This window comes from Arctopsyche grandis, chromosome 12 (genome assembly GCF_051622035.1).
Source record: "Arctopsyche grandis isolate Sample6627 chromosome 12, ASM5162203v2, whole genome shotgun sequence".
In the NCBI taxonomy this organism is placed as follows: Eukaryota; Metazoa; Arthropoda; class Insecta; order Trichoptera; family Hydropsychidae; genus Arctopsyche; species Arctopsyche grandis.
Window position 1 is genome coordinate 23,317,501 of NC_135366.1, and position 22,763 is coordinate 23,340,263.

General features: G+C 32.3%; 2 protein-coding genes across 5 annotated transcripts in view; one reads left to right on the forward strand and one right to left on the reverse strand.

The window, feature by feature from the left end:
• Positions 1–67: 67 nt before the first annotated feature.
• Positions 68–22,763, reverse strand: part of LOC143920545 (sodium-dependent nutrient amino acid transporter 1-like) — a 26,666-nt gene continuing 3,970 nt past the window's right edge. The window contains exons 1-14 of one of the 4 annotated variants that reach the window (XM_077443457.1): positions 19,340–19,548; positions 8,307–8,408; positions 7,954–8,212; positions 7,664–7,877; positions 7,500–7,543; positions 7,264–7,411; positions 6,473–6,551; positions 6,171–6,274; positions 3,029–3,221; positions 1,787–1,966; positions 1,601–1,700; positions 1,350–1,526; positions 1,179–1,273; positions 68–1,102 (exon numbers count right to left, since the gene is read on the reverse strand). In XM_077443457.1, coding sequence (XP_077299583.1) covers positions 929–1,102; positions 1,179–1,273; positions 1,350–1,526; positions 1,601–1,700; positions 1,787–1,966; positions 3,029–3,221; positions 6,171–6,274; positions 6,473–6,551; positions 7,264–7,411; positions 7,500–7,543; positions 7,664–7,877; positions 7,954–8,212; positions 8,307–8,408; positions 19,340–19,351 — 1,881 coding nt within the window. In that variant the 5' untranslated portion in view covers positions 19,352–19,548 and the 3' untranslated portion in view covers positions 68–928. Of the gene's footprint in view, positions 1,103–1,178; positions 1,274–1,349; positions 1,527–1,600; positions 1,701–1,786; positions 1,967–3,028; positions 3,222–3,432; positions 3,537–6,170; positions 6,275–6,472; positions 6,552–7,263; positions 7,412–7,499; positions 7,544–7,663; positions 7,878–7,953; positions 8,213–8,306; positions 8,409–19,339; positions 19,549–22,763 lie in introns of those variants that run through there. The other 3 variants (XM_077443456.1, XM_077443454.1, XM_077443455.1) reach the window with 3 other exon arrangements.
• LOC143920544 (zinc finger MYM-type protein 1-like) overlaps positions 22,048–22,763 on the forward strand; it is a 16,072-nt gene continuing 15,356 nt past the window's right edge. The window contains exon 1 of the mRNA XM_077443453.1: positions 22,048–22,161. The gene's annotated coding sequence lies outside the window, so the exon portion shown is untranslated. The remainder of the gene's footprint in view (positions 22,162–22,763) is intronic.

A 22,763-nucleotide genomic window follows, 5' to 3' on the forward strand; every position in this document is an offset into this window, starting at 1 on the left:
TTAGATTTTTCACAATATTAAAATTTACATAGATATATATCAATTGTAAAAAAAATAAAAGAATTTTTCTGTAATATAATACAAATATTTCTCGAAGTACAACATTTCATCTTTGGCTTATATTAAAAAATATCACTTTCATAATCAATTGTGGCTTTTTAAAGGGGGGGGGGGAGAATCTTCTAAACAGTTTGAAAATCGAAACTGTATGGTTTAAAATATGACAAAAAATTTTATTTAATAACAATTTTCCATTAAAAAAAAACATTGATAGAAAAATACCAATATAATTTGGTCAACCATCAAAACTCATTGATAATAACTGTAAAGACAATTGAAAATTTTTGATTTCTTACAAATGAGGAGTTACGGAAAAAAATTAAAGAAAGCAAACTCAAAAAACTGATTCAAACATTGAAAAATTTTAAATGAAAACCTTTCTGGAATTCTGAAAAAATTTGCTTACTCCAGGTAAGTCAACAAGGAAAAGAAGTAAACTATCCAAACTTGGATATATTTTCAAAAAAACCTATCATTGCTTCCTACGAATGATTGATTGTTAACACTTTAAAAGATTTCATCAATCAGAATAAGCCCATAGTTCAATAAATCAAACTATTTTTTTTTAAGTATACGATAACACCGAACTGCGTCATAAATCGAGAAAAACCTGTACCTTCTTTATTAAATTGCGACACATATAATAAATACAATTCTGTAAACAATACAATAATATTGCTATCACAAATGTAGGGTCCGCTTTGCACGGTAGACCAGTCAATAGATTACATTATCAATTTGTCAATTACACATTTTAAACTTAAACGTACGTATTTAAATAAATATAAACAAATATTTGAACATATGTTTGTATACACTATATCACAATATACAAAAGCTACGTACAAAATATCTGCACGCAACTTCATCACTTGCCTCTTCTGTAACTGCCGTTGAGCGAGGACAGTATGTGCCTTAATCTTCCATACCCAAGCGAGTCTCTCTCCTTCCTGAGCTCTTCCTTGAAGGTCACCCACTCTTGCCGAATTTTTGGATCCTTCGGACCCCATTTAGGTGAACTTCTGAAGCACTTCCTGACCGTCTACACCGCAAATAATAACAACGTTATTTTTAAACACAACATTAATCATAATAAAAAGTCACCAATGTTGACTTGCCTGCAACCAAGTGCCTTCCTTATTTCTGACGAAGCTTACAAAAGCCCATATTGGAATTTGCAACAGTCCAATTACTAGAAGTGTCCATCCGCTGGCTGAAAATTAAGTTCGTTTATACATTGGACCTTTTCTAGTATTAAACCATGATGCAATTTAAAATATACTACTCACCATGAGCACTCACTGGCATTTCTTTGCTACCATACTTGAGCGGCTCATCGTTTATGAAACCGTACAGAAAAACGAACCACATCATCAACGGAGTGATAACTCCCCAACACCACCGCCAATATACTGATATTTTCCTTCCAGTCATGAATTCCAAGTCTTCACAAAAGTCTTCCAATCCTTAATTTATTACAAAACTCAATAATATACATAAAAAACACTATAAATACAACATTAGATGACATGGCACTTACCATAAAACCAAAATATTCCTGCAATTTCAGCAATAGCCATACCCAATATAAGGAAAGTTCCACCGAATTTATCTACTAGAGTTAAAATGAATTGTCCACCCTAAATATAATCAATACATTATTAAAATTTGATTGAAACTATGTATGTATATGTTATTCAATTGAAACGAAGTAAAATATACTCACTGGTGTGACGTAAATCAAGCCGATCAAAAATCCTGCTGTACAAGCAATAAGAGATACCTGCCAATAGCGCATAGTCTTACGATAATGATCAGCTAATACTGTAACTATAGCACTTTGCAACGATACAGCACTTCCCAAACCCAAAACGAACAACATCAAGAAGAATAATACTGAGAAGACCTAAAAATAATACATAGTATCAAAAAATATATTCATATATACACTAGTGTTGTGCCCGATGAAATATCATCGCATGAGTTATGGCATATTAAGTTATAAAATAAAAAGAAATGTGTCAGTCCTGTGTTCTATAATACCTTTTAAATGTATTTAATTGTTTAATATGAAAAAATGGTAAAAACTACCTACATATAAACAATATAAAACACCAATAGAAAAATGAATTAATTAAATAAATTTTCAATAGATGGCGCTAAATGCTCAGAGACTTATTTCTCTAGAGGAAACATTGGTAGCAAACAGTATACATATATAAAGAAGTTTTTTGGTGATCTGTTATGTTCGTATTATATTCGTACGTTTTGTTGGCAATGTTTTAACTGTGACGTACATATGTTGGATCGAAATGACTATTAGGGCGAAAACACACAGCGAAACATGCGAAAAAAAAAAGTTTTTTGAAAACATACCTCTTCTATAATTTGTATATCAAATTATTATTTTGATTAAAAATACCAATAATTTAATTTTACTACCTCCATCTATGTTTAAAACTAAGAACTGGATAGACGTCAGGCACTTTTCAGAAATTCAAATTTCAAACGCGTCTTACACGATATTTTTGCACCATCGTAATGGTGGAGGATCCATTTACTTATATTGATGTTTAAAATGAGCAATATGGCAAAGTATGAAAACGATCGGATAAGAGGCAAACTTTTTCCTGAATTGTAATCGTAAGTGAAACGTAAAGAAGGTATGTAAAAATGGACCATGCCTTGCACATATTCATGGAACGCCCAGCATGCCCCGACCCAAATTGACCCCCTGGACTGTTTTTGGTAAAATTGTGTCCTTGTATTTATACTTGCTTGACAGTGATCGATAAGTGTTTCCCATATTTGAAGAAATGTAGGAGACCCCCCACAGCGGGGAGCCAATCACACGATGTGCCGTTCATTGCTGTGTGTTTTCGCCCTTATAGCACGGCGAGCGTTATCTCACACAGAATAACGCTATTATATATATGATGATTTAATAGAATCAGTTAAAGAAACTTACTTGTGGAGCACCTTCGAACTTTGCAATGGCGTCTGGATATGAAATGAAAGCCAAACCAGTTCCACCAGCCCCGATGACTTTTCCAATATCTTTCTCTCCCTTTTCATGAGCCAAATTTCCCAAAATTCCGAATATAGTAAAGCCAGCGAGTAAACTGGTGAACGTATCCATCGTTGTCACAATCATGGAATCTCTACAAACCGCCATACAAATCATTACTTCTGTATAATTAAAGAATTGTAAATATCACAATGCATTATTATAAGACACACATAAGCACATTTAAAATTTATTACTCACTACTGGTGGTCCATGGTTTGAGTGCACAAAAATTTGAATGATGCAAACGAGTATATTTACAAAAGTTTTACTTGATAGGGTCAATATGTATATGCAATACTGACCTGTACACATTATGAGTAAACTGGTTATATGAGGAGAACATGATGATAGCACCAATGCATACAGACAATGAAAAGAAAGCTTGCGTCACTGCAGCATACCAAACCTATAATACAACAAAAATTGTCTCATTTACACGCTCTCCGTCATCCGTTGTTTCAACAATGGAACGGTAGCCAAATTTATACTGTGCAAAAGTCCCTCATCGACCATCGGCTCACCGAAAAGCTGCTGGATATGTATTTTATAAAATGATATATCAATATAACACATGTTTGAAATAAAACCATTTTTTTATATACAATAGTTACTTATTCCATGGACACATTTTTTTATGTAACGGTGAGGTTTGTGTTTTGACGTTGACAAAATATATGTAATTTAATTTGGACTTATTTACATTAATGACTGATTTGATTTACATTTACATCAATGATATTATGTATGTATATTTTAAAAATCTTATTGAGTAACTGCTGGAATTACATTACATTTCATATGTTTACCAAAACGTATTTGAGACGTCATTTTGATAATCATCAATACTTTATTTATATTTGTTGACGGAGTAACTTATACACAATGTAAATAGAGAACAGAAGTTCAAATATGATTAGGGCTGCCAGGCGTCCCGATTAATCGGGATTGTCACCGGTTTTAAGCCGGGATTGTCACCGGTTTTAAGTGTCCCAGTGTCCCGAACAAACATTTCGGATCATCCAAAAGTCCTAGTTTTCAAATTTTTCTATTATGCATACTTTTTAAGCAATTTCAAAGATAAAAATTGATGGATTTAATATAGAAGTAGCAAAGATTTATGAAACATTGACAGATTATTTGAAACAATGGACAATACCATTAAAAAAAATATTGTGTTTTCTTTGATGAGCTTGCAAAAAATACCAGAATGGTCAGATATTGAAAAAACAGTTGAATATTTAAATACGAAAAATGTTATAACAAATGACACATATTTGTTCAAACAATTTTTTTTACCGCCATCTATAAATAAAAACAATAATTTTATTTTACTACCGTCATCTATGTTTAAAACTAATAAACAAACAATGGATAAACGTCAACGACTATCTCGCCGGGCAGATATCAAACGCGTCTTACACGATATTTTTGCACCATCGTAATGGCGGAGGATCCATTTACTTATATTGATGCAAACTTTTGAGGCAAACTTTTTCCTGAATTGTAATCGTAAGTGAAACGTAAAGGAAGTATGTAAAAAATGGAATTTTCCGCACAATATAAAGATTTATATCGCATATGCTTTTTCCTATTATGCTGTACATTAACATTAGAATAATATAATACTATGATTACTAACAAAATTAAATTAAAATTGTAAAATAGAAAATGATCAGTAGATCAGTAGCTATTAAAATAGATATAAGATGTATTGTGAACATAATTTCGTAATAATAAAAAGCATTTAAAAATCGAAAATATCGCATATGCGAATATATTTTCTCTATACCGGGGTGTATAATGGTAACTCGGAGAGAATATTCTCATGAATGAAGATTCAATAGACTGAGGAATTATAGCTGCTATGGAAAAAAAACACTACGTTATAAAAAAAAGTTTTTTAAAAACATACCTCTTCTATAATTTGTATATCAAATTATTATTTTGAATAAAAATACAAATAATTTTATTTTACTACCGCCATCTATGTATAAAATTAATGACTACGAGACGTCACCGAGATTAAAAATTTTCGATCTTGAAACGCTTCTTAAACGATATTTTATCTCTATCCATTTACTTATATTGATGACCAAAATGAGCAATATGGCAAAGTATGAAAACGATCGGATAAGAGGCAAACTTTTTCCTGAATTGTAATCGTAAGTGAAACGTAAAGGAGGTATGTAAAAAAATAGACTTTCTATAGATGTATTCTACAGTGCATTGAAAACTATGATTTCAATTGTTGCCAAATGTATGATTATGTACTTAAAAATAAAGTAGTCTTGCAGAAGGCCAAATCGAATGAAAAATATACAAATTGATGCTTAAATTTGTTTTTATTCCTATTTCTATATTTTCGATTATTTTTTCCTATTCCTGTTCCAATTAATAAATTATAATATTAAATTATTTGTTGATTTTATTTTCTTATGTAATATAAATTAAAAATTAAGTAGAAGCTAAATAGTAGCCCAAACGAGCCGAAATCTCGGGGAGAGGAAAAAACTAAGTGGTCCCGGTTTGACTTGGAAAAATTCTGGCAGTCCTAAATATGACAGTAATGCATACACGTGTGATGTCACGTCAATAGTGAGACTTGCATTCTGTGTCAAGTAGACTGCGTGTGGATTTATCTAACTTGTTGATATTGTAAAAGTGATACATCTTTGATAATGAACTTTCAATTTGCATTACGTGCAAGCCTTTTAAGTAGCCCCACTTGAGAGATTAATCTCCCTCTCTATTTGCATTGTGTACAAGTCATTTAAGCTCATTGCTCGCACAATTGTATAATACTTTTAATATAAGAATTATTGATTTCAGCTATAGCGTCATAAATCAATGAAAGCAATTTTGTGAAAGTTTGACTGTGAATGAAAATTTCATGTATAAAATATTTACAACTGAAAGATGTGTAAAAAATGTGACAGATCGACAGTAAAAAAAACACAACGTGCACTGAAAAAAAATAAAGCTGATGTTTAGTTTGTGCGAGTCGAGTTAGTGACTTGCTTTTCCATCCCGTTCGACTGACCTGTATATGTTTGCTTTGAAATCGTTGTACGTTGCAAAAATCAAAATAGGACCCATAAATACACCGAGTGAGAAGAAACACTGGGTTATAGCTGCATACCACACCTAAATTAATTTCAACGGTTATTCTTTGATCAAAAAAATTCACGTATGAAACCATTTTTGTGATAATATGAAACCGAATCTGTATGTGTCATTTTTAGTGTACGTATTTTGTAACTATAGTTACCTTAATTATAATAATTAATCACCTTACTACTACAATATTTGAAATTTATATGAATTTAAATGTTCAATATTTACTTTGGGATTGAGGAGCTCTGACCATTCCGGTGAAATGAAAAACAAGATTCCATCAACAGCACCTTCAAGTGTTGCAGCTCTGAAATGTAATGAAAATATTTTGAATCCTTACCATTGTGTTTATGTACAAAGAAAATTCTATCGTGTTTTACTTTAAGCCTAAAATATAAATCAATGGATAGATAGCCAGCAGTTTGGTTTAATGGTAGCGTATATATTTAGCACCACTGAGGTCGAAGGTTCGAGTCCTCGTCAAACTGCTGGTTAGGTTTGGGGTTTTGTGACTCCAAATCGATCGTTTCTCTATCAGAGTTTGCCAATTTTATCTGATCATTGTTGAAACGGTTCCTGAAAATTGGTATTAGATCATTTCCTGTTGTCACAACATCTGTGTGTATAATTTGTAAAAATTATGCACAGTAATCTGAAATCTATAGATATCTCTATAGACATCTCTATAATTTCGTGTTTATTATATGTATAAAAATTGTAATAATAATTGTACACAAAAATCTAAAAATAATCCATAGATGTCTCTATGATTATTATTTCTGTACTGATTAATTGTTATATGCTATGCATTCTGATTGTATATGTATTATTGTATTTCTGACCGTTATCGTACACGCGTCGCATTGGAGCGATCTGTAATGACGAGTGTATATTGATTGTAACAATAAAATAAAATATACAGAAGCATATCTGTGTTCTTTGTCCTTTTCAACATGTACATTTGGATATATCAGCTAGTTATGTATGTATATATTTCAAAGATTTCTGTATTGATTTACCTTACAAGCAAAACGATCATAATAACATAAGGGAAGAGAGCAAGAAAATAAGCAGCCTTTCCAGAACTCTTCACTCCTCGTACCATCACCAAAAATATTCCTACCCAGGCTCCGAAAAGACACAGTGTCAGTCTCCAATCAGGAACACCTAAAAACAACACAATTAATAAAGATATTATATTTACTTTAAGCATTAGTTTATATAAGATGTAAACAATCAATACATAAAATCTTACCAATTCCATTATCAATATCATCATATTCTCTTAAAACTTCTTTTCTGTAAAAAAATTAAAGTTCTTTGTATAAGTATCAAGTAAAAGTGGTAAATCACACCTATGTAAGTTGATAAAATGCAATGAGAATAGTCGAGAAGGTAAAAAAGTTGTAGTAAACATACAAAAAGTAAAGCTCCGAGCTGCTAACATTCCCTTCAACTCCTTCCTGTCCTGCCTCCGAAGCTGAATAACACTCTGGTTTCCATTCTTCCAGGCAAACAGTCCACGGTAGCACAGGTTTAAACGATTGTATAAGGTAAAACAGTGTTAAAGCCATCAATGAAGCATAGTATGAAACTATACAAGCTGTTGCCAACAACTGCCCGAAACCAATACCTATGAAAATCAAAAAATGCATTCACAAACAAGTTATTGAAAATAAGAATATATCAAATGGCAAACAAGATCAAACCTTTCATGGCTGGTGTGACGACCCAAACTCGCACGTTGTTCCTACTAGAGAACTGTCCGAGAACCATCTCCATGAAATACATGGGTTTTCCCACGATGAAGAGTACGATGATGTATGGTATCAAAAATGCACCACCACCGTTCTCATAAGCTGTAAATGGAAACCTCCAGATGTTACCCAAGCCGACAGACATCGATATGCAAGACATGAGGAACTCCATGCCATTGGACCATGTCGGTCTGTCGTCCACTTCACCGCCCTATTACATAAATAATCATAATATGAATACAAACATTCTTATAATGCAAATATTCTACATACACATATACTATTATGTATGTAAATATTCTCACTTCAGCATTTTCTTTTATTGATCCATTTTCAGCGGTCTTTTCAGCTTCACCCCCTTTCTCTGACTCAGTTGCAACGTAAGCTTCGTTAACATGTCCTTTCGACTGAAAAATAATTAAATTTCTTGAACAACAATGGAACAAAGCAGAAACTTTAATACATTTACTAATTTAATGTTAAAATCTGTAAATTTTAAACACATATGTAACAGAAATTTTCTTCTAATATGTCATTTCATTAAGATGGCTGTACACCCGAAACCTTAATTTTGTTGCCGTTCCTTTCTTCGATATATATATTGAGTGAATGTACATATATATTGAGTGAATGTATATATTGAGTGAATGCGACAATATATATCAATATATATATTGAGTGAATGCCACAGTTTCGCTTCGACCAGATAATACGTATTTTCGACAAAATCGAGGTTTCGCATTCTCCTATTTTCTCCTCCAAAACTGGACCAATTTTTAAAAAAAATCATCATCGGTATGAGAAAGATATTTTCTGTGCAACTATGCGCGTATTTTTTTAAAAATCGACCGTTAAATAAGCACGCTGGACTCTTTTCGTGGGTGTAAAAAAGAGGCGATTTTATAAATGTTTGGCGGCTCCTAGCTCCTATAAAAAATAACTAATCAAAAAAAAATAAAACGATAGATGCATCCCAATGGTGGATATCCATAGCATATTAAAAAATAATTTCTCTAGTGCCATAATTGAGGAAGGGAGAAGTCTAATACGTTTGTATGGACAAGGCGTTGGTGTCCAGCCCTCTTAAGCTAACATTGTTACAGTGAACAATCATTCATTTAAATTTGATTCAAAATAAACGATTTCACACTTAATAAAAGTATAAAAGACTGTAAAACACATATTTCCGTTATGAAACTGTCATAAACTTAATTTACAATGACGGCAGAGTGGACTTTGATTTCATAACAATCCTTTGAAATCGGCTTTAACAATGGCCGCTTGAATTACACTATCGAAGCATTCAAATTAAGTTTTATCATACAATTTTGGACTAATCCTCGCTATCGACAGCTTAACTTTTAAGATATTTGGATTAGTGAAATTCCTCGCCGAGCTCTGAAAACTATACGTGGAGACTCTTCACATAATATGCTGATTTGATTAAATTTTAATCTATAATCGCATTGACATATGAGTAGATTTGATACAATCACGAATCGATGATGCTTGTTATTTACGTTTCATTGGAAACAATTTCAATTCAAAACAAAGAACATAACCGACCTAGATTAAATCTGACAACGATATCGGTTTAAAAGTACTCGAAATGTGTTTATTAGAAATGTACTTCATCATTGAATTCGTCATTTATTCGTCAAAACAAAAACACTTTATATGAAACTTAACTCATTGTACTAAAAACTAAATCTCAGCTACGTATATGTCATGTATTAAACGTATATAAATATATGTATATAAAAATGAACTAGAGTTTCCTTTATTTTAGAGCTTAAGCAGTTTTATTAAGCTTTGACAGCTCAAAGTCGATACGTTTTATCAGTAATGATGAATAGGACAATTATCAATATCCATAAATTCTAATATCGTCACTTGATATAGAAAACCGATATCAAATATAAGACGTCCTATCGAAATCCCAGTTTTGACTAATCGTTTGAGAGCTAATCTAAAACTACTTATCACATCCGACTTAATTTTTATACATAATTGATTTTACATTGATTATATGATATTGCAATATACTGTTAAATATTGTCCTTGTGTTTGTCAATTATAATGTCATCAGTGTTTGCTAAAACAACAGTAGATCCTATAAAAAAGACCCAGCTATCTGATATATGTCGTAGTTTCATAAGTAGAAAACCTAGATTAATACGTCTAATTAATAATTATGTCTGATTATTCACCGTTTCTTTTAATAAAATATTATTCACATTGGACAAATTGTCAAAAGGCTATAATTTTGTTTTATTTGAAATTTTGATTTGTATAGCATGAAACAACACATGTCCTTGCTATGTAATTATTTTTTTTTTACAACACGAGTCGTACGCTTGAATAACGTGCTCAAAAATTGAACGAGATATGAGATCAGAATAAAAAAATAATGTAAAATGAGGAACTCAATAGCGGAAAGGTTTTTTTACAGCACCTTTTCAGAGAATTTGAAACTATAAAAAATTAATGTTTTAATATAGTGAGTTTCATGAATAAAACTGAAAGTGCGGTTATACTATTTTGCTCGAATATCATTACCAATTTTTTTTATCGTTAACCATAAATTATAGAGTGAATCAAAAAAACCCAACACTGACTCATTGGGTTATTAGTATTGGAAATGCATCTATAACACTATATCTATTCATCGCATGTACGTTTATTAAGTCGACCAATACACGCAATAGCAACCTTCACTATTCATGTTCAGATGTATGAACAGACAGATAGACAGACACCGTGACTGAACGGGTAAAATTTCAAATTTTGCACATTCGATACGCCATTATATCCGCGGCATTAGAGAGCGACCTCGCGGTAACGACATGCCCTCGGTTTTATCGCACGAAACGTTATTAAAATGCACTTTGTGCATAATGCACTAGTAAAGGCGAGAAAGACATTGTACTTTGAAAACATACGCATTGTTTTCTTAAGAGAGAAAACAATGCTCTCGTTTATACGAAGTAAGGTTATGTTTATGTAGTATGCGACGCCATTTTAAATACCATAACCTAAAATTTGATTTTTTGATAACGACTTTTCTTATGGAGATTGATATTCAACACAAAAGATTTCAGTTCATTTCATCCGACATTTCGTATGATTTTCTTTGTACGGTGATTATCCCGCAAAAAGCGATCTCGCGCACGTCACTAAATTCTCGATCACGGAACATCTGGCACCCAAATACTCCATCAATCGAAAGCAACACACACGAAATAATGTACTGACGAGAACTCGGGTGCCAGATATTCCGTATTCGCGATTTTTGTGGCAACGATTGTCGGTTTTTGCGGAATAATCCGTTTACCGTTTTTCTTAACAGTTAAGAGGGCTTGTCCATACAAACATATTACAGTTCTCCCTTCCTCAATTATGGCACTAGAGAAATTATTTTTTAATATGCTATGGATATCCACCATTGGGATGCATCTATCGTTTTATTTTTTTTGATTAGTTATTTTTTATAGGAGCTAGGAGCCGCCAAACATCTATAAAATCGCCTCTTTTTTACACCCACGAAAAGAGTCCAGCGTGCTTATTTAACGGTCGATTTTAAAAAAAATACGTGCATAGTTGCACAGAAAATATCTTTCTCATACCGATGATGAAATTTTTTTTAAAATTGGTCCAGTTTCGGAGGAGAAAGAAGGAGAATGCGAAACCTTGATTTTTCGATTTAAAATACGTTTTATTTGGTCGAAGCGCAACTGTCGCAACTCAATATATACATATATATATATATATATATATATATATATATATATATATATATATATATATATATATATATATATATATATATATATATATATAGATAGATATATATATATATATATATTGGTATATATGTATTGTCACATTCACTCAATATATATATCGAAGAAAGGAACGGCAACAAAATTAAGGTTTCGGGTGTACAGCCCTCTTAAGAAAATTAAACTATTTTATATTTAGTATAAATTGTACTTTTCTTTTATAACCTCATTTTTGGAAGGTGCTTCAACTATTCCTACTCATACTCCAATCAAAATATGCTCAAGGAACTATTACATGTATTAAACCTATTCTAAATCGGGCAAATATGATGATTAGAAGTTTTCCTCGCTTTTATTATAAAACCTTTAAACGTTTCCTGAATTATTTCAAGTTTACAATTTTTATTTATACAAGTTCACTATTATCTTATGCAAATTTCCGTTTAATTTTTGTTCTACTTACATAAAATTATAAAAAAATCTGTTGGAACGGTTGCTTCATACGGCATCGTCTCCTTCACGAAATAAACTTATTTCCGCCTACACCATAGTTCCGTTTACGATAAAAAAAACCGGAAATCGACCCTAGACACTTCTGATACCGGTTTTGAAGTACACGCATTCTTAACTTTTGCAGATAAGGCGTGCAAAAAATGATCACATTTGAGAGCACATTGTGCGCGTGTCGATAACACTCTCGCTTTATCGTATGAAAAGAGACGATAAGATCAATGTGTGATTATTTTAATTCATGATGCCGATATGGAGATATGTTCCATAAACCGGTTAGCCGATTCGGATTTGAACTTAAAAAACTCCGGAAAAAACGGTAAAACCTATAGGAAAATGTTCACTCGAAATGAATTATGTTTCCTTGAATATTTTCCTAGTACATATGTACATATATGAACTTATAGAGATTTGATACTTATACTACATATGTATTCACATATGGTTAACTAATACAAACTATAATAATGTGCATTATAAAAATAATTGAATTTATATTTTATTAATTTATAGATGTAAATAAAACCGGATATTATTTATAAGAATTGTGCAATGCCCATATTTTAATAACATAACTATGGATATTGCTACATACATTGCCTGATTACATTATCAAAGTCAATGTCATGGTGCATTTCTATCGTCACTTAAAATAAAGCCTACGTTTATTCCTAGAATGGTTCAAACTGAAAGATTAATCATTTAAATGGTTAAATTCTTATCCAAAACCAGTTCAATCAGACTTTTTTATTACAAATTATGTCAATTTCAAGATCAAACTTAATATTGCATTTTTATTCAAGCATGTCTGAGTAACGAAGGATAAAGGAGAAAGTAACCAAAAATTTGCAATTTTTTTTATTTTTTAATAAAACATACAGAAATTTAAAAAGTATATGTAATGTTGCCGATAATGAAACAGGAAAAATAGGAAACCGAATCTCAACATAAGTGGGAATCATCCGAGAGATCTACCATCAACTAATTATTTACTCTAATCGATGACTTTCGCAGTTTTTAAGGCCAAGGTTCTATCGACTGAATATAACATACATAGGTACGAGCATGGATTACAATATTAAATTTTTCTTTCCAGTTCTATCTGGTATCATATGCCAATACAAAATCAACATCGTACTATATATCTATATTTATAAGTAAATACGTATGTACATACATTAATATGTGCTATTTATTTATTTCTATTACATGTACATTACTCTACAGTGGTAATACAGAGTGGGCCAATACGATAAGTGCATCATCTGATTCCATTTAACAGGATAAAAAACTATTTAAAATTTTTTTCTTAATCAAAAAAGATCGGCAACCTTTTTTGGCTGCGGTTCAAAATCAACCAATATATGATTATTAAGAAGATGTTTTGGGTCGGGGGATATTTTCATTTTATAACAGTCTTTTAGTGAATAATAATGTAACGTAGATATTAGGTGGTGATTGGTGCTCGTCGACCATTGGTTTATTAATGCGTACCACCTGGAGCCGTATACAAAAACCAATTATGTCTCTGTGCGAAAAGTACCCGATGGATACATTGATGTATAATACACTAGATCCGCCCTCACGTCTTATACTGGTCTCACTTTTGGCGCATGCACAGTTTCTCTTAGGTACCGCTGCGTCGTAGGGAAAAAAAACATTTTTTTCCCAACTTCCCCGCTAGTTAAACCCCCCGCACCCCTCAGTTAGTGAAGACAAGATCTCCGACCAAAATCACACGTCAGGGCCCATCTATGTGTATTATACATCAATGGATGGATATGAATATTCGGCGGTTTTGGTCTGTGCTTAATTTCGAGCTGGCAGGCCGACGGATCAAAAACAATAAACTACCTCTACCACTACTTCTTTCACTCGAATCTCGGAAACCTCTCTACACGTCCACTCTACATTGGTGTCAGACAAGTGAAGTCTTAACCGGGTAACTTAAGTGGGTCACTTGAGATTGTCAAATGAGTCACTTGATCATAAGTTTAAGAACACGAATTGATTGTGTTTATCCTTAATGATCAAATACAATTTTTCTAATAGTTATATGTAAGTAGTCTTCGGCGGTGGCGTTTCCATTTCCCAGGAAAAAGGGTTAACTACTGTTAATTACTATTGTCCTACAAAGCTAGAAAGCAAAAAAAAGGTTGACAGTAGAAATTGACAGTGGTGAATCCTTTTTTTGGGCAATAGCATCCTGAACGCCGTCCCTTAGTTATAAGTAAGGGACGGCGGCCGGTTTCTATTTGGACAAAAATGGGTTCAATATTGTCAATTTCTATTGACAACCTTTTTTTTTTGTTCTCCAACTTTGTAGGACAATATTAATTGACAATAGTCAACCCTCTTTCCTGTGAAATGAAAACGCCACCGCCGAACTTTAGTTATAAGTAATCTATTTAATAGTTTTGAAGCTCCTTCTTTTGATTATGACAGTAATGTATTTTTTATGATTAGTTTTCTTTACTATGTAGTTTTAAACGGTCTCCCTCACGGGCCCGAAGGTGAAACGCCCGAAAACGCAAATATCGGAAGGCAAAGATCGAAAATCGAAAGATCTTAAGTCGAAAGATAAAAAAAGGGTGCATGGTAAACGGTACATACTCACTTAATTTGCGCGAGCAGGATACAACAGGAACAAGAGGAACAGGCTTTTCCTCCCGTATTCTGCGCGCGCACATTAAACAAGACTGTATGACAAAAATAGAGATAATTTCACCGCATGCCACTCATATGTATTATATATACATAGTACCGTTTACCATGCACCCTTTTTTTATCTTTCGACTTACGGTCTTTCGATTTTCGTTCTTTGCCTTCCGATATTTGCGTTTTCGGGCGTTTCACATTCGGGCTCGTGAGGTAGACCCCTACATCTAATATCATCTTTCGAAAGAGACTCTGTATGTAACTACATATGTACGTAAGGTTTGGTTGGGAGCATCGAAAAAAAATCAAAGTCTCTATGAAGACGATATCGATATTATTTTTTTTCGATTCAAATAATAAATTTAACAAAAAAACAAATGAATGTTTTCTATTAGATTGTTTTGCCATGTTTAAGCTGTTTATGTTACAAATACCGAGCGAAGCCGGGTAAAACCACTAGTAATATATAATAATTTCGAAAGAGACTTTGTATGTACATACATATTTAAGTATGCATGTACATACAAAGGTTTGGGTGGTAAAATCCGTGACGTGAAATTTATTAAAAAACAAATGAATATTCAAATAAATTTACATAAAATAAAACTATTTAAATAAATTTAATAAAATGTTTACTATTAAATACATAGATTAGCCATGTTTAAGCGGGTTTATATTACAAATACCGAGCGAAGCCGGGTAAAACCACTAGTTATTAATAAAAGACACTTTTTATCATAATATATCACGTGTCACAAGTCACGGCTATGAATCTGCAACACGTTAAACCTGCGACACGAACAAAATAAAACGAAGAATTCGATCACGACCACAAATGCATCGCGCCCAAATGAATCAAAATGAAACGAAACAAAGCAAAACATCAACAAAAAAAAAATGATAAACGTGTCAAGGCAGCACATATTATATATGCCTAATATTGCTTTAATCGTTTTATTGTATTGTACCTGAGTCTTTATTATTTTCCCCGTTTTCGAAACAAATAAAAGATCGTCGTCTTTTACGACAGTACTAATCGTCTCAGTGTCATTAAGTTTGTCAACTGTGAGGTCATATGTACATACAAAGCATTTTCAAAAAAACTGAGGGAAGGATAGAGGGTCGTAAAGTATTATTCATCATATGAAAATATTTTTTATACTTGTGTCTTATCTGCAACGATGATCTGACATTGCAAAACAATCTATTGTAGACTTGTTAAAGATAGCGCGAGCTCTTCGACAATATCCTAATCTGAATCCAAATTTCCTATTAAATCCTCTTAACATTCGCTAGACGTTAATCCCAACGTGTTGACGCGTTAATATTATATTGTATTTATTATACAAGATTATATGATTACGGCGTAAATAAATCGATAGAAATTCGTTTTCGATTTCAGTTTTTCGGTGCAATCAAACTTTTCTTCTACATATATATTATGTATTATGTATTTGTGCTAATTAGATCATATCGCTCCCAATTGACATAATACAATTGGTAATTTGATCATAGTAAATGAGCGATACCAATCGCACACTGATTAGGTGTTATGTTACATAAATGCGAATTGGCGTTAACATTTTCGGAATTTACGACAAATTATATGAGACCTCATATGAGGCCTTCGACCCTATATATACTAATAATAATGTAATAATATTTATTACATTCGTAAATATTAATTGGTGGCAATATATTTTCTCACTTTAGTGGCGAAGAAGTGATATTGATAAGACATACATACATATATTGGTCTTATTTTTAATAATGGTATATTAAAAATATAACAAGATATGTCACTTTATACTAAATTTTAGTTAGAAAGATCTTATCTGTGCTCTTTTTTTAAGTAATTTTGATTTGCGACAAGAGTTATACAGCTCAAAATTTGTATAGAGATCTAGAGCAAATCATGTCTATATGAGAATATTATTTATTTTATTATTTTAGGTCTAATGCGCCTTCCTAGACAATTAATTACACACATTGCAGCATTTTTATTACAAAAATCGCTGTATTTCAAGAGGTTGAAGTACACAAAATTAATAATTAATTAATTAATCCATAGAGACATCTATGGATTTAGATTTGGGCATAAATTTTTACATATTGTACATAAATCAAATTCAGATATTTGTCACATAGCGGGAAGGATGATTTTTGTAAATTTGATGGAGGAACCGTTTCAACAATGAAATCAGATAAATTGGCAAACTCTGATAAGAAACGATCGGCTTGAAGTCACAAATATGCAAGTCTGAACAGCAGTATTAAAGATTACCACGGGATCGAACCCGGTAACCTTTCGGGGCTAAACATAAACGCAACCAGTGAGCCATACTGCTGGCATATGTATGTTAAAGCCTAAATATTCTCTCCATGAAAATATTAGTTTGTTCATACACCAAGAAACTACCACTTTTAGTTTAAGTGCTAACAGTCAAAAGCTAGCTTCAAATAGATGTGAAATTTTTAGCTATCAAATATTCTGAGCTGTCAAAACCTTTGAAATGTCAAATCGTCAAATATTTAAAAGGGAAATTTCTGGGTCTAAATTCAATCAAACTAAGATGGGATTGCGAACTGACTGACTAATTTATGACACTTTGAAAGTGTCTTTTGAAAAATCAGAAATTTTGGGTTGTGACATTGTTGTTCCAAATGAGTGAGTGGGTAATGTATATATGTATGTATGTATATACGAATAACTAAAATTAAAGTAAAATATAATCATATATTCATATTAAAAGTATTTATAAAAATGTTTATAAACATTGTATTGTTATTGAATATATATCTATGAATATATCTATGTATAATATAATCACATCGACCCAATTTCAAGATTCCTGAAATGATTATTTTTTTAATCGAAAACTTTCATTGAATCAATAGACAAAAAAAGAAAACAATTAACATTCAACAAGAAAGCGTCTTAAAGTGATTTAAATCCAACAAGAAATGATCCATGCAATGGGACCGTTAAAAATTCCTCAATAAAAAAGTAAAACCATTGAAAAAAAGTAATCGAGACAATTCTCGATTTAATTTGACTTTCCGTCGCGTAGAATTGGTTCACTTCGGCGAATAACATTAACAAAACAAAAAAACTAGAGACCTGAACGCGCGATAAAACAAAACCTAAGACATATTATAATATTTCATCGCAATAATTAAGATACGATCTTTCAAATGGAAAAACTACGAACAAATAGCACATTCGTGATGCAAACGTTGTAATGACCTATGCTAATTATTTCTGCATTTAAAAATGTAAATAATATTTAAAAAAAAGTAGTAATTTGAGCGACGCGCAAAACGAATTCGCACAACTCGATTGCAATTTTCATGAATTAATTCGATTAAAGCGTTGCATGATCAAACGTTTTCTTTATAATGCTTATAAATTATTGAATGTATTTGTTCAAGTTCATATAATTTATAAAATAAATACCATTTATTAATATATAGTGCTAATTAACTGCATATCTTCTAGAAGTTTCTCAAGTGTCAAAAGTCACACATAATGAATTTAAAAATCAAATATTTACACGATATTGTACGCCTTTTCAGGTGACAATTCCCTGAAGACGATTTAACGATATATAATCTATCATTTACACCAATGATTATTATCTCTAATCATGAGAATGTATGTATTAGAATACAATGGATATTATATGAACATCAGTATGAAAGTCCATATTTTTTTCCATAAGTTATTTCAACGCATGTTTACAGTACTCAATACGAACTATACCCATTGTAATGTTCGTAAATGTAAACACACTTAGTAAATTTCTCAGTTAGGTACATATATGTGTGTCTAAAATATTACACCTGTGTGTTAAGCTCACTTCAAAGTTGTAAAACAATTGATTCTAGTGCGCAGAACGTGTCCTATCAGAGCCAATAAGAATTAGCAAATTTTTTGATAAGGCACGACTCATCCATAAAACGATTATTAGATTTGCGTATGTTACGCTCATGTTTTTAAGGTGTCACGTAAAATTATAAAATCATAGTATTTCGATTATGCACAGGTGTTTTCAGAACGAATTGATTAATTGGTCTGTAGTAGCGGTGTGTTTGTTCACATGCATTGAATATTTAGCGATAATTAGGAATTCTAGAAATGTCAAATTTTATTTTTAGAAATTATCTTCGAACACATATATGTATGAATGTGTGTGTATAAGAAAAACATCGAGTTCAAAACTACGGCATTTGTATATAAATATGTCAGGATTTCACTTGCTAGGTAGATTAAGTAATTTTTGAGACTTTCTATTCACTCCGTGTACAAACCGTAAAATTTCAATTTGACGATATTGAATTTGCACATAGATATAATAGTAATAATAATATTAAAAAAAAATACTCACTTCCATTTCCATGTTTGCAGTTTTTTGTTATAAACAATTCAAGTAAAAAAAAATTAATTTAATTAACTATACAATTCGATAGGCACTGGTAAAATAGAGCACTGTATATACAATTTCTTCTGGTTACACTTTAACGGTTAACCGATCGGTGATACTTCATTTCTATCGTGAAGTTTAGGCACCGTGTGACTTACGAATCGGCCAACGATACGTATTTATATAAACTACGGAACCAGTGTATCTCAAACGGTGGCTCGCAAAGCGCTTCAGAAAATGGGCAGTCATTTTCCACGTTATCTTTCCTCGTTCGTGACTCGGATCTACATCGATTCGTGACTATTTCGAGAATTTTTGAAATGCAGTTTTTTATATATATTTTCCGTTGTACATTTGTATGGTGTGATGATAAGAAGTCTGTGGAAATATGTCTGAAATGTTGACAAGCGATACAAGCGTTGGTTTCGAGGGGGTTTCCCATCGCGTATTGAGGAAGACTGAAAGGAAAGTGGAAAAGTACATACACATGTATATACAGGGTTGCCTACAAAGTTCCTTGAGGCTTTTCAATACATCAACGATGGCCGCCATCTTTAAATAATGAACGTAATTTTATTTATTAACTAGCTGAACCCGGCATGCGTTGCAATGCTACAATAACGCGGGTCTACCTCACGGGACCGAAAGTGAAACGCCCGAAAACGCAAATATCGGAAGGCAAAGATCGAAAATCGGTCTACGATCGGTAAGACAAATAAAGGGTCTCTCCCCCTGTCGTACACACTCAATTAATTTGCGCGAGCAAGATACAACAGGAACAAGAGGAACAGGCTTTTCCTCCCGTATTCTGCGCGCGCACATTAAACAAGGCTGTATGACAAAAAGAGAGATAATTTCACCGCATGCCACTCATAAGTATTATATATACATAGTACCGTTTACCATGCACCTTTTTTTTTTGATCTTTCGATTTTCGATCTTTGCTTTCCGATATTTGCGTTTTCGGACGTTTCACTTTCGGTCTCGTTAGGGAGACCGCAATAACGCATGCAATTCCCATTCTCGTTCCCGTTCCCGGTCCCGTCCTTGTTCCCGTTCCCATTTGTCGGAAAAATTCAAGCAGCGATCACATTTGAAATTGTTCAATTATTTGTTTATTTTACCCTAACAACGCAGGTCGCGCCGCGAAAACATTTGAAATTATTGCGTTGCAATGTCACTCATTCCCGTTTTTGCCGTTTCCGTTCCCGTTTTTGGCCGATTTTTTTTCATAGTAAGCTTCCCGGACATGCATACAACAAATCCTGAAAGTTCCATCGTAATCGGTTCAGTAGTTTAGGAGCCTATTCGAGACAGACAGACAGACAAACATTCAATTTTATATATACATATACTAGCTTTATTACTCGGCTTCGCTCGGTATTTGTAATAGAAACCGCTTAAACATGATTAATCTAATAGTAAACATTTTATTAAAATTATTTGAATAGTTTTATTTTATATAAATTTATTTGAATACTCTTTTTTTTATTAAATTGACTGTCACGAACAAACAAACATATATAGTAAGTCTCTTATAAAAAAATACATGTACATCCAAGGGGTCTGCGCCCCTTAGGGCTCCGCCCTCGGCGTCTGCGATCCCTACGTGGCGAAGCTTTACGGCTTCGCCCTCGGCGCCTACGCCCCCGGGAACTTCGAATCCTTTGAATCGGAAAAAAGCGAATTATTTGTTCGATGACGTCAGAACAATAGACTGTTGACGAAAAATACGTAGGTACATAAATATGGGTGACCGTCACCGCACCGAATGTTAAAAAGTCGAAAATTTTCGTTTACCATGCATACATATATAAACGGTTAGTATATATATATATCAGTGGCGTGCGGTAAAACTCTCTCTCCCCCCGTCGTACATGCTCACTTAATTTGCGCGAGCAGGATACAACAGGAACAAGAGGAACAGGTTTTTCCTCCCGTATCCTGCGCGCGCACATTAAACAAGGCTGTGTGACAAAAAGAGAGATAATTTCACCGCATGCCACTCATATATATTATATATATGTACATAGTACCATGTATCCTTTTTTCTTTTGATATTTCGACTTAAGATCTTTCGATTTTCGATCTTTGCCTTCCGATATTTGCTTTTTCGGGCTTTCCAATTTCGGTCCCGTGAGGTAGACCCCATAAATATATAAATACATACATATACGAACAAACTTTAGTGTTTTAGTTGACGAAAAATACATAGGTACAAGATTTTAAAAACGTATAATCTTTAAATTTATAAATTGACAAGTTTAATACCATAGATGTCGCCCAGGGGGCAACCCGTAATGACATCATGGAAAAATATATACTTTTTTTTTAATATACAAATATCTTCGAACATACGTCGTAAAGTGACCTTAGTCATTTCTTTAAATTTATTCTTGATAGTTCAATGTGTATGCTCGATTTTAGATAGAACTTTTGCGATAAGCATCTAAATTTTGCATTCAAACATCGTCCTTAACAATTAGATCAAATTTGTATTTTCTGACACGAGACAATCTATCTGGATTTGCTGTAATAAAAAAAACTGACACGTATGTTAGCACTTGATTTAGAACTGCTAGAAATGTGTGAGACTTATTTCAACATACATTCTATAAGGAAAATCATCAAGTTTTTCCTCTAAAGCTTAGGTAATTATATAATGCATACATAATGCTTTAGATCTAGGCCGTTGCAATCTAAATTCGACAGTACTGACAGAAGACGTGGACATATAATACATATTTTTCCGATCAGTTTGGCTCTACAGCTTTATAGATGCCTAGGTAGGATGCATATTTAATATTTTAATATTTTTTTACCTTTATAAGGAAATGATTCATATTTCAATTAATCATTTGGGAAAATAACCAAATAACTCAACTATTTTCAATATATGTAGGTATATCTGGTATTTTCCTCTCTTGTCATTAAATTTTAACTACGTAAAACGTCATGAATTAATCTGTATATTCATATGTATGTATGTACATATGATAAATATAACCTAATCAATCATCATCATTAATCTACCTAAGTCTTGTTAATAAATCTTCTAAAAAGTTTAAGATAACTATCGTAAATATATTATTTATTATATTATTCGTAACCTAATATATTTTAAAATCTGATATACATACGTACATAGAACAATTGATTCATTTACAGTTAACGTGCTCTTGTTATTTTTAAGAATTAATTATTGAATTGACAATTTGGGTCATTAAAAACTCTTATCCGATATTGATCGATAACAGATATGGAATTTTATTATTATTTTTTACGTCCATAATAATAATAATAAATTTAATCGCAAAAATGACAAAGCATAGCGTATAAACGTTTTGTGAAATAAAATTTACAACCGTGTAACATTGAATGGCCTGCA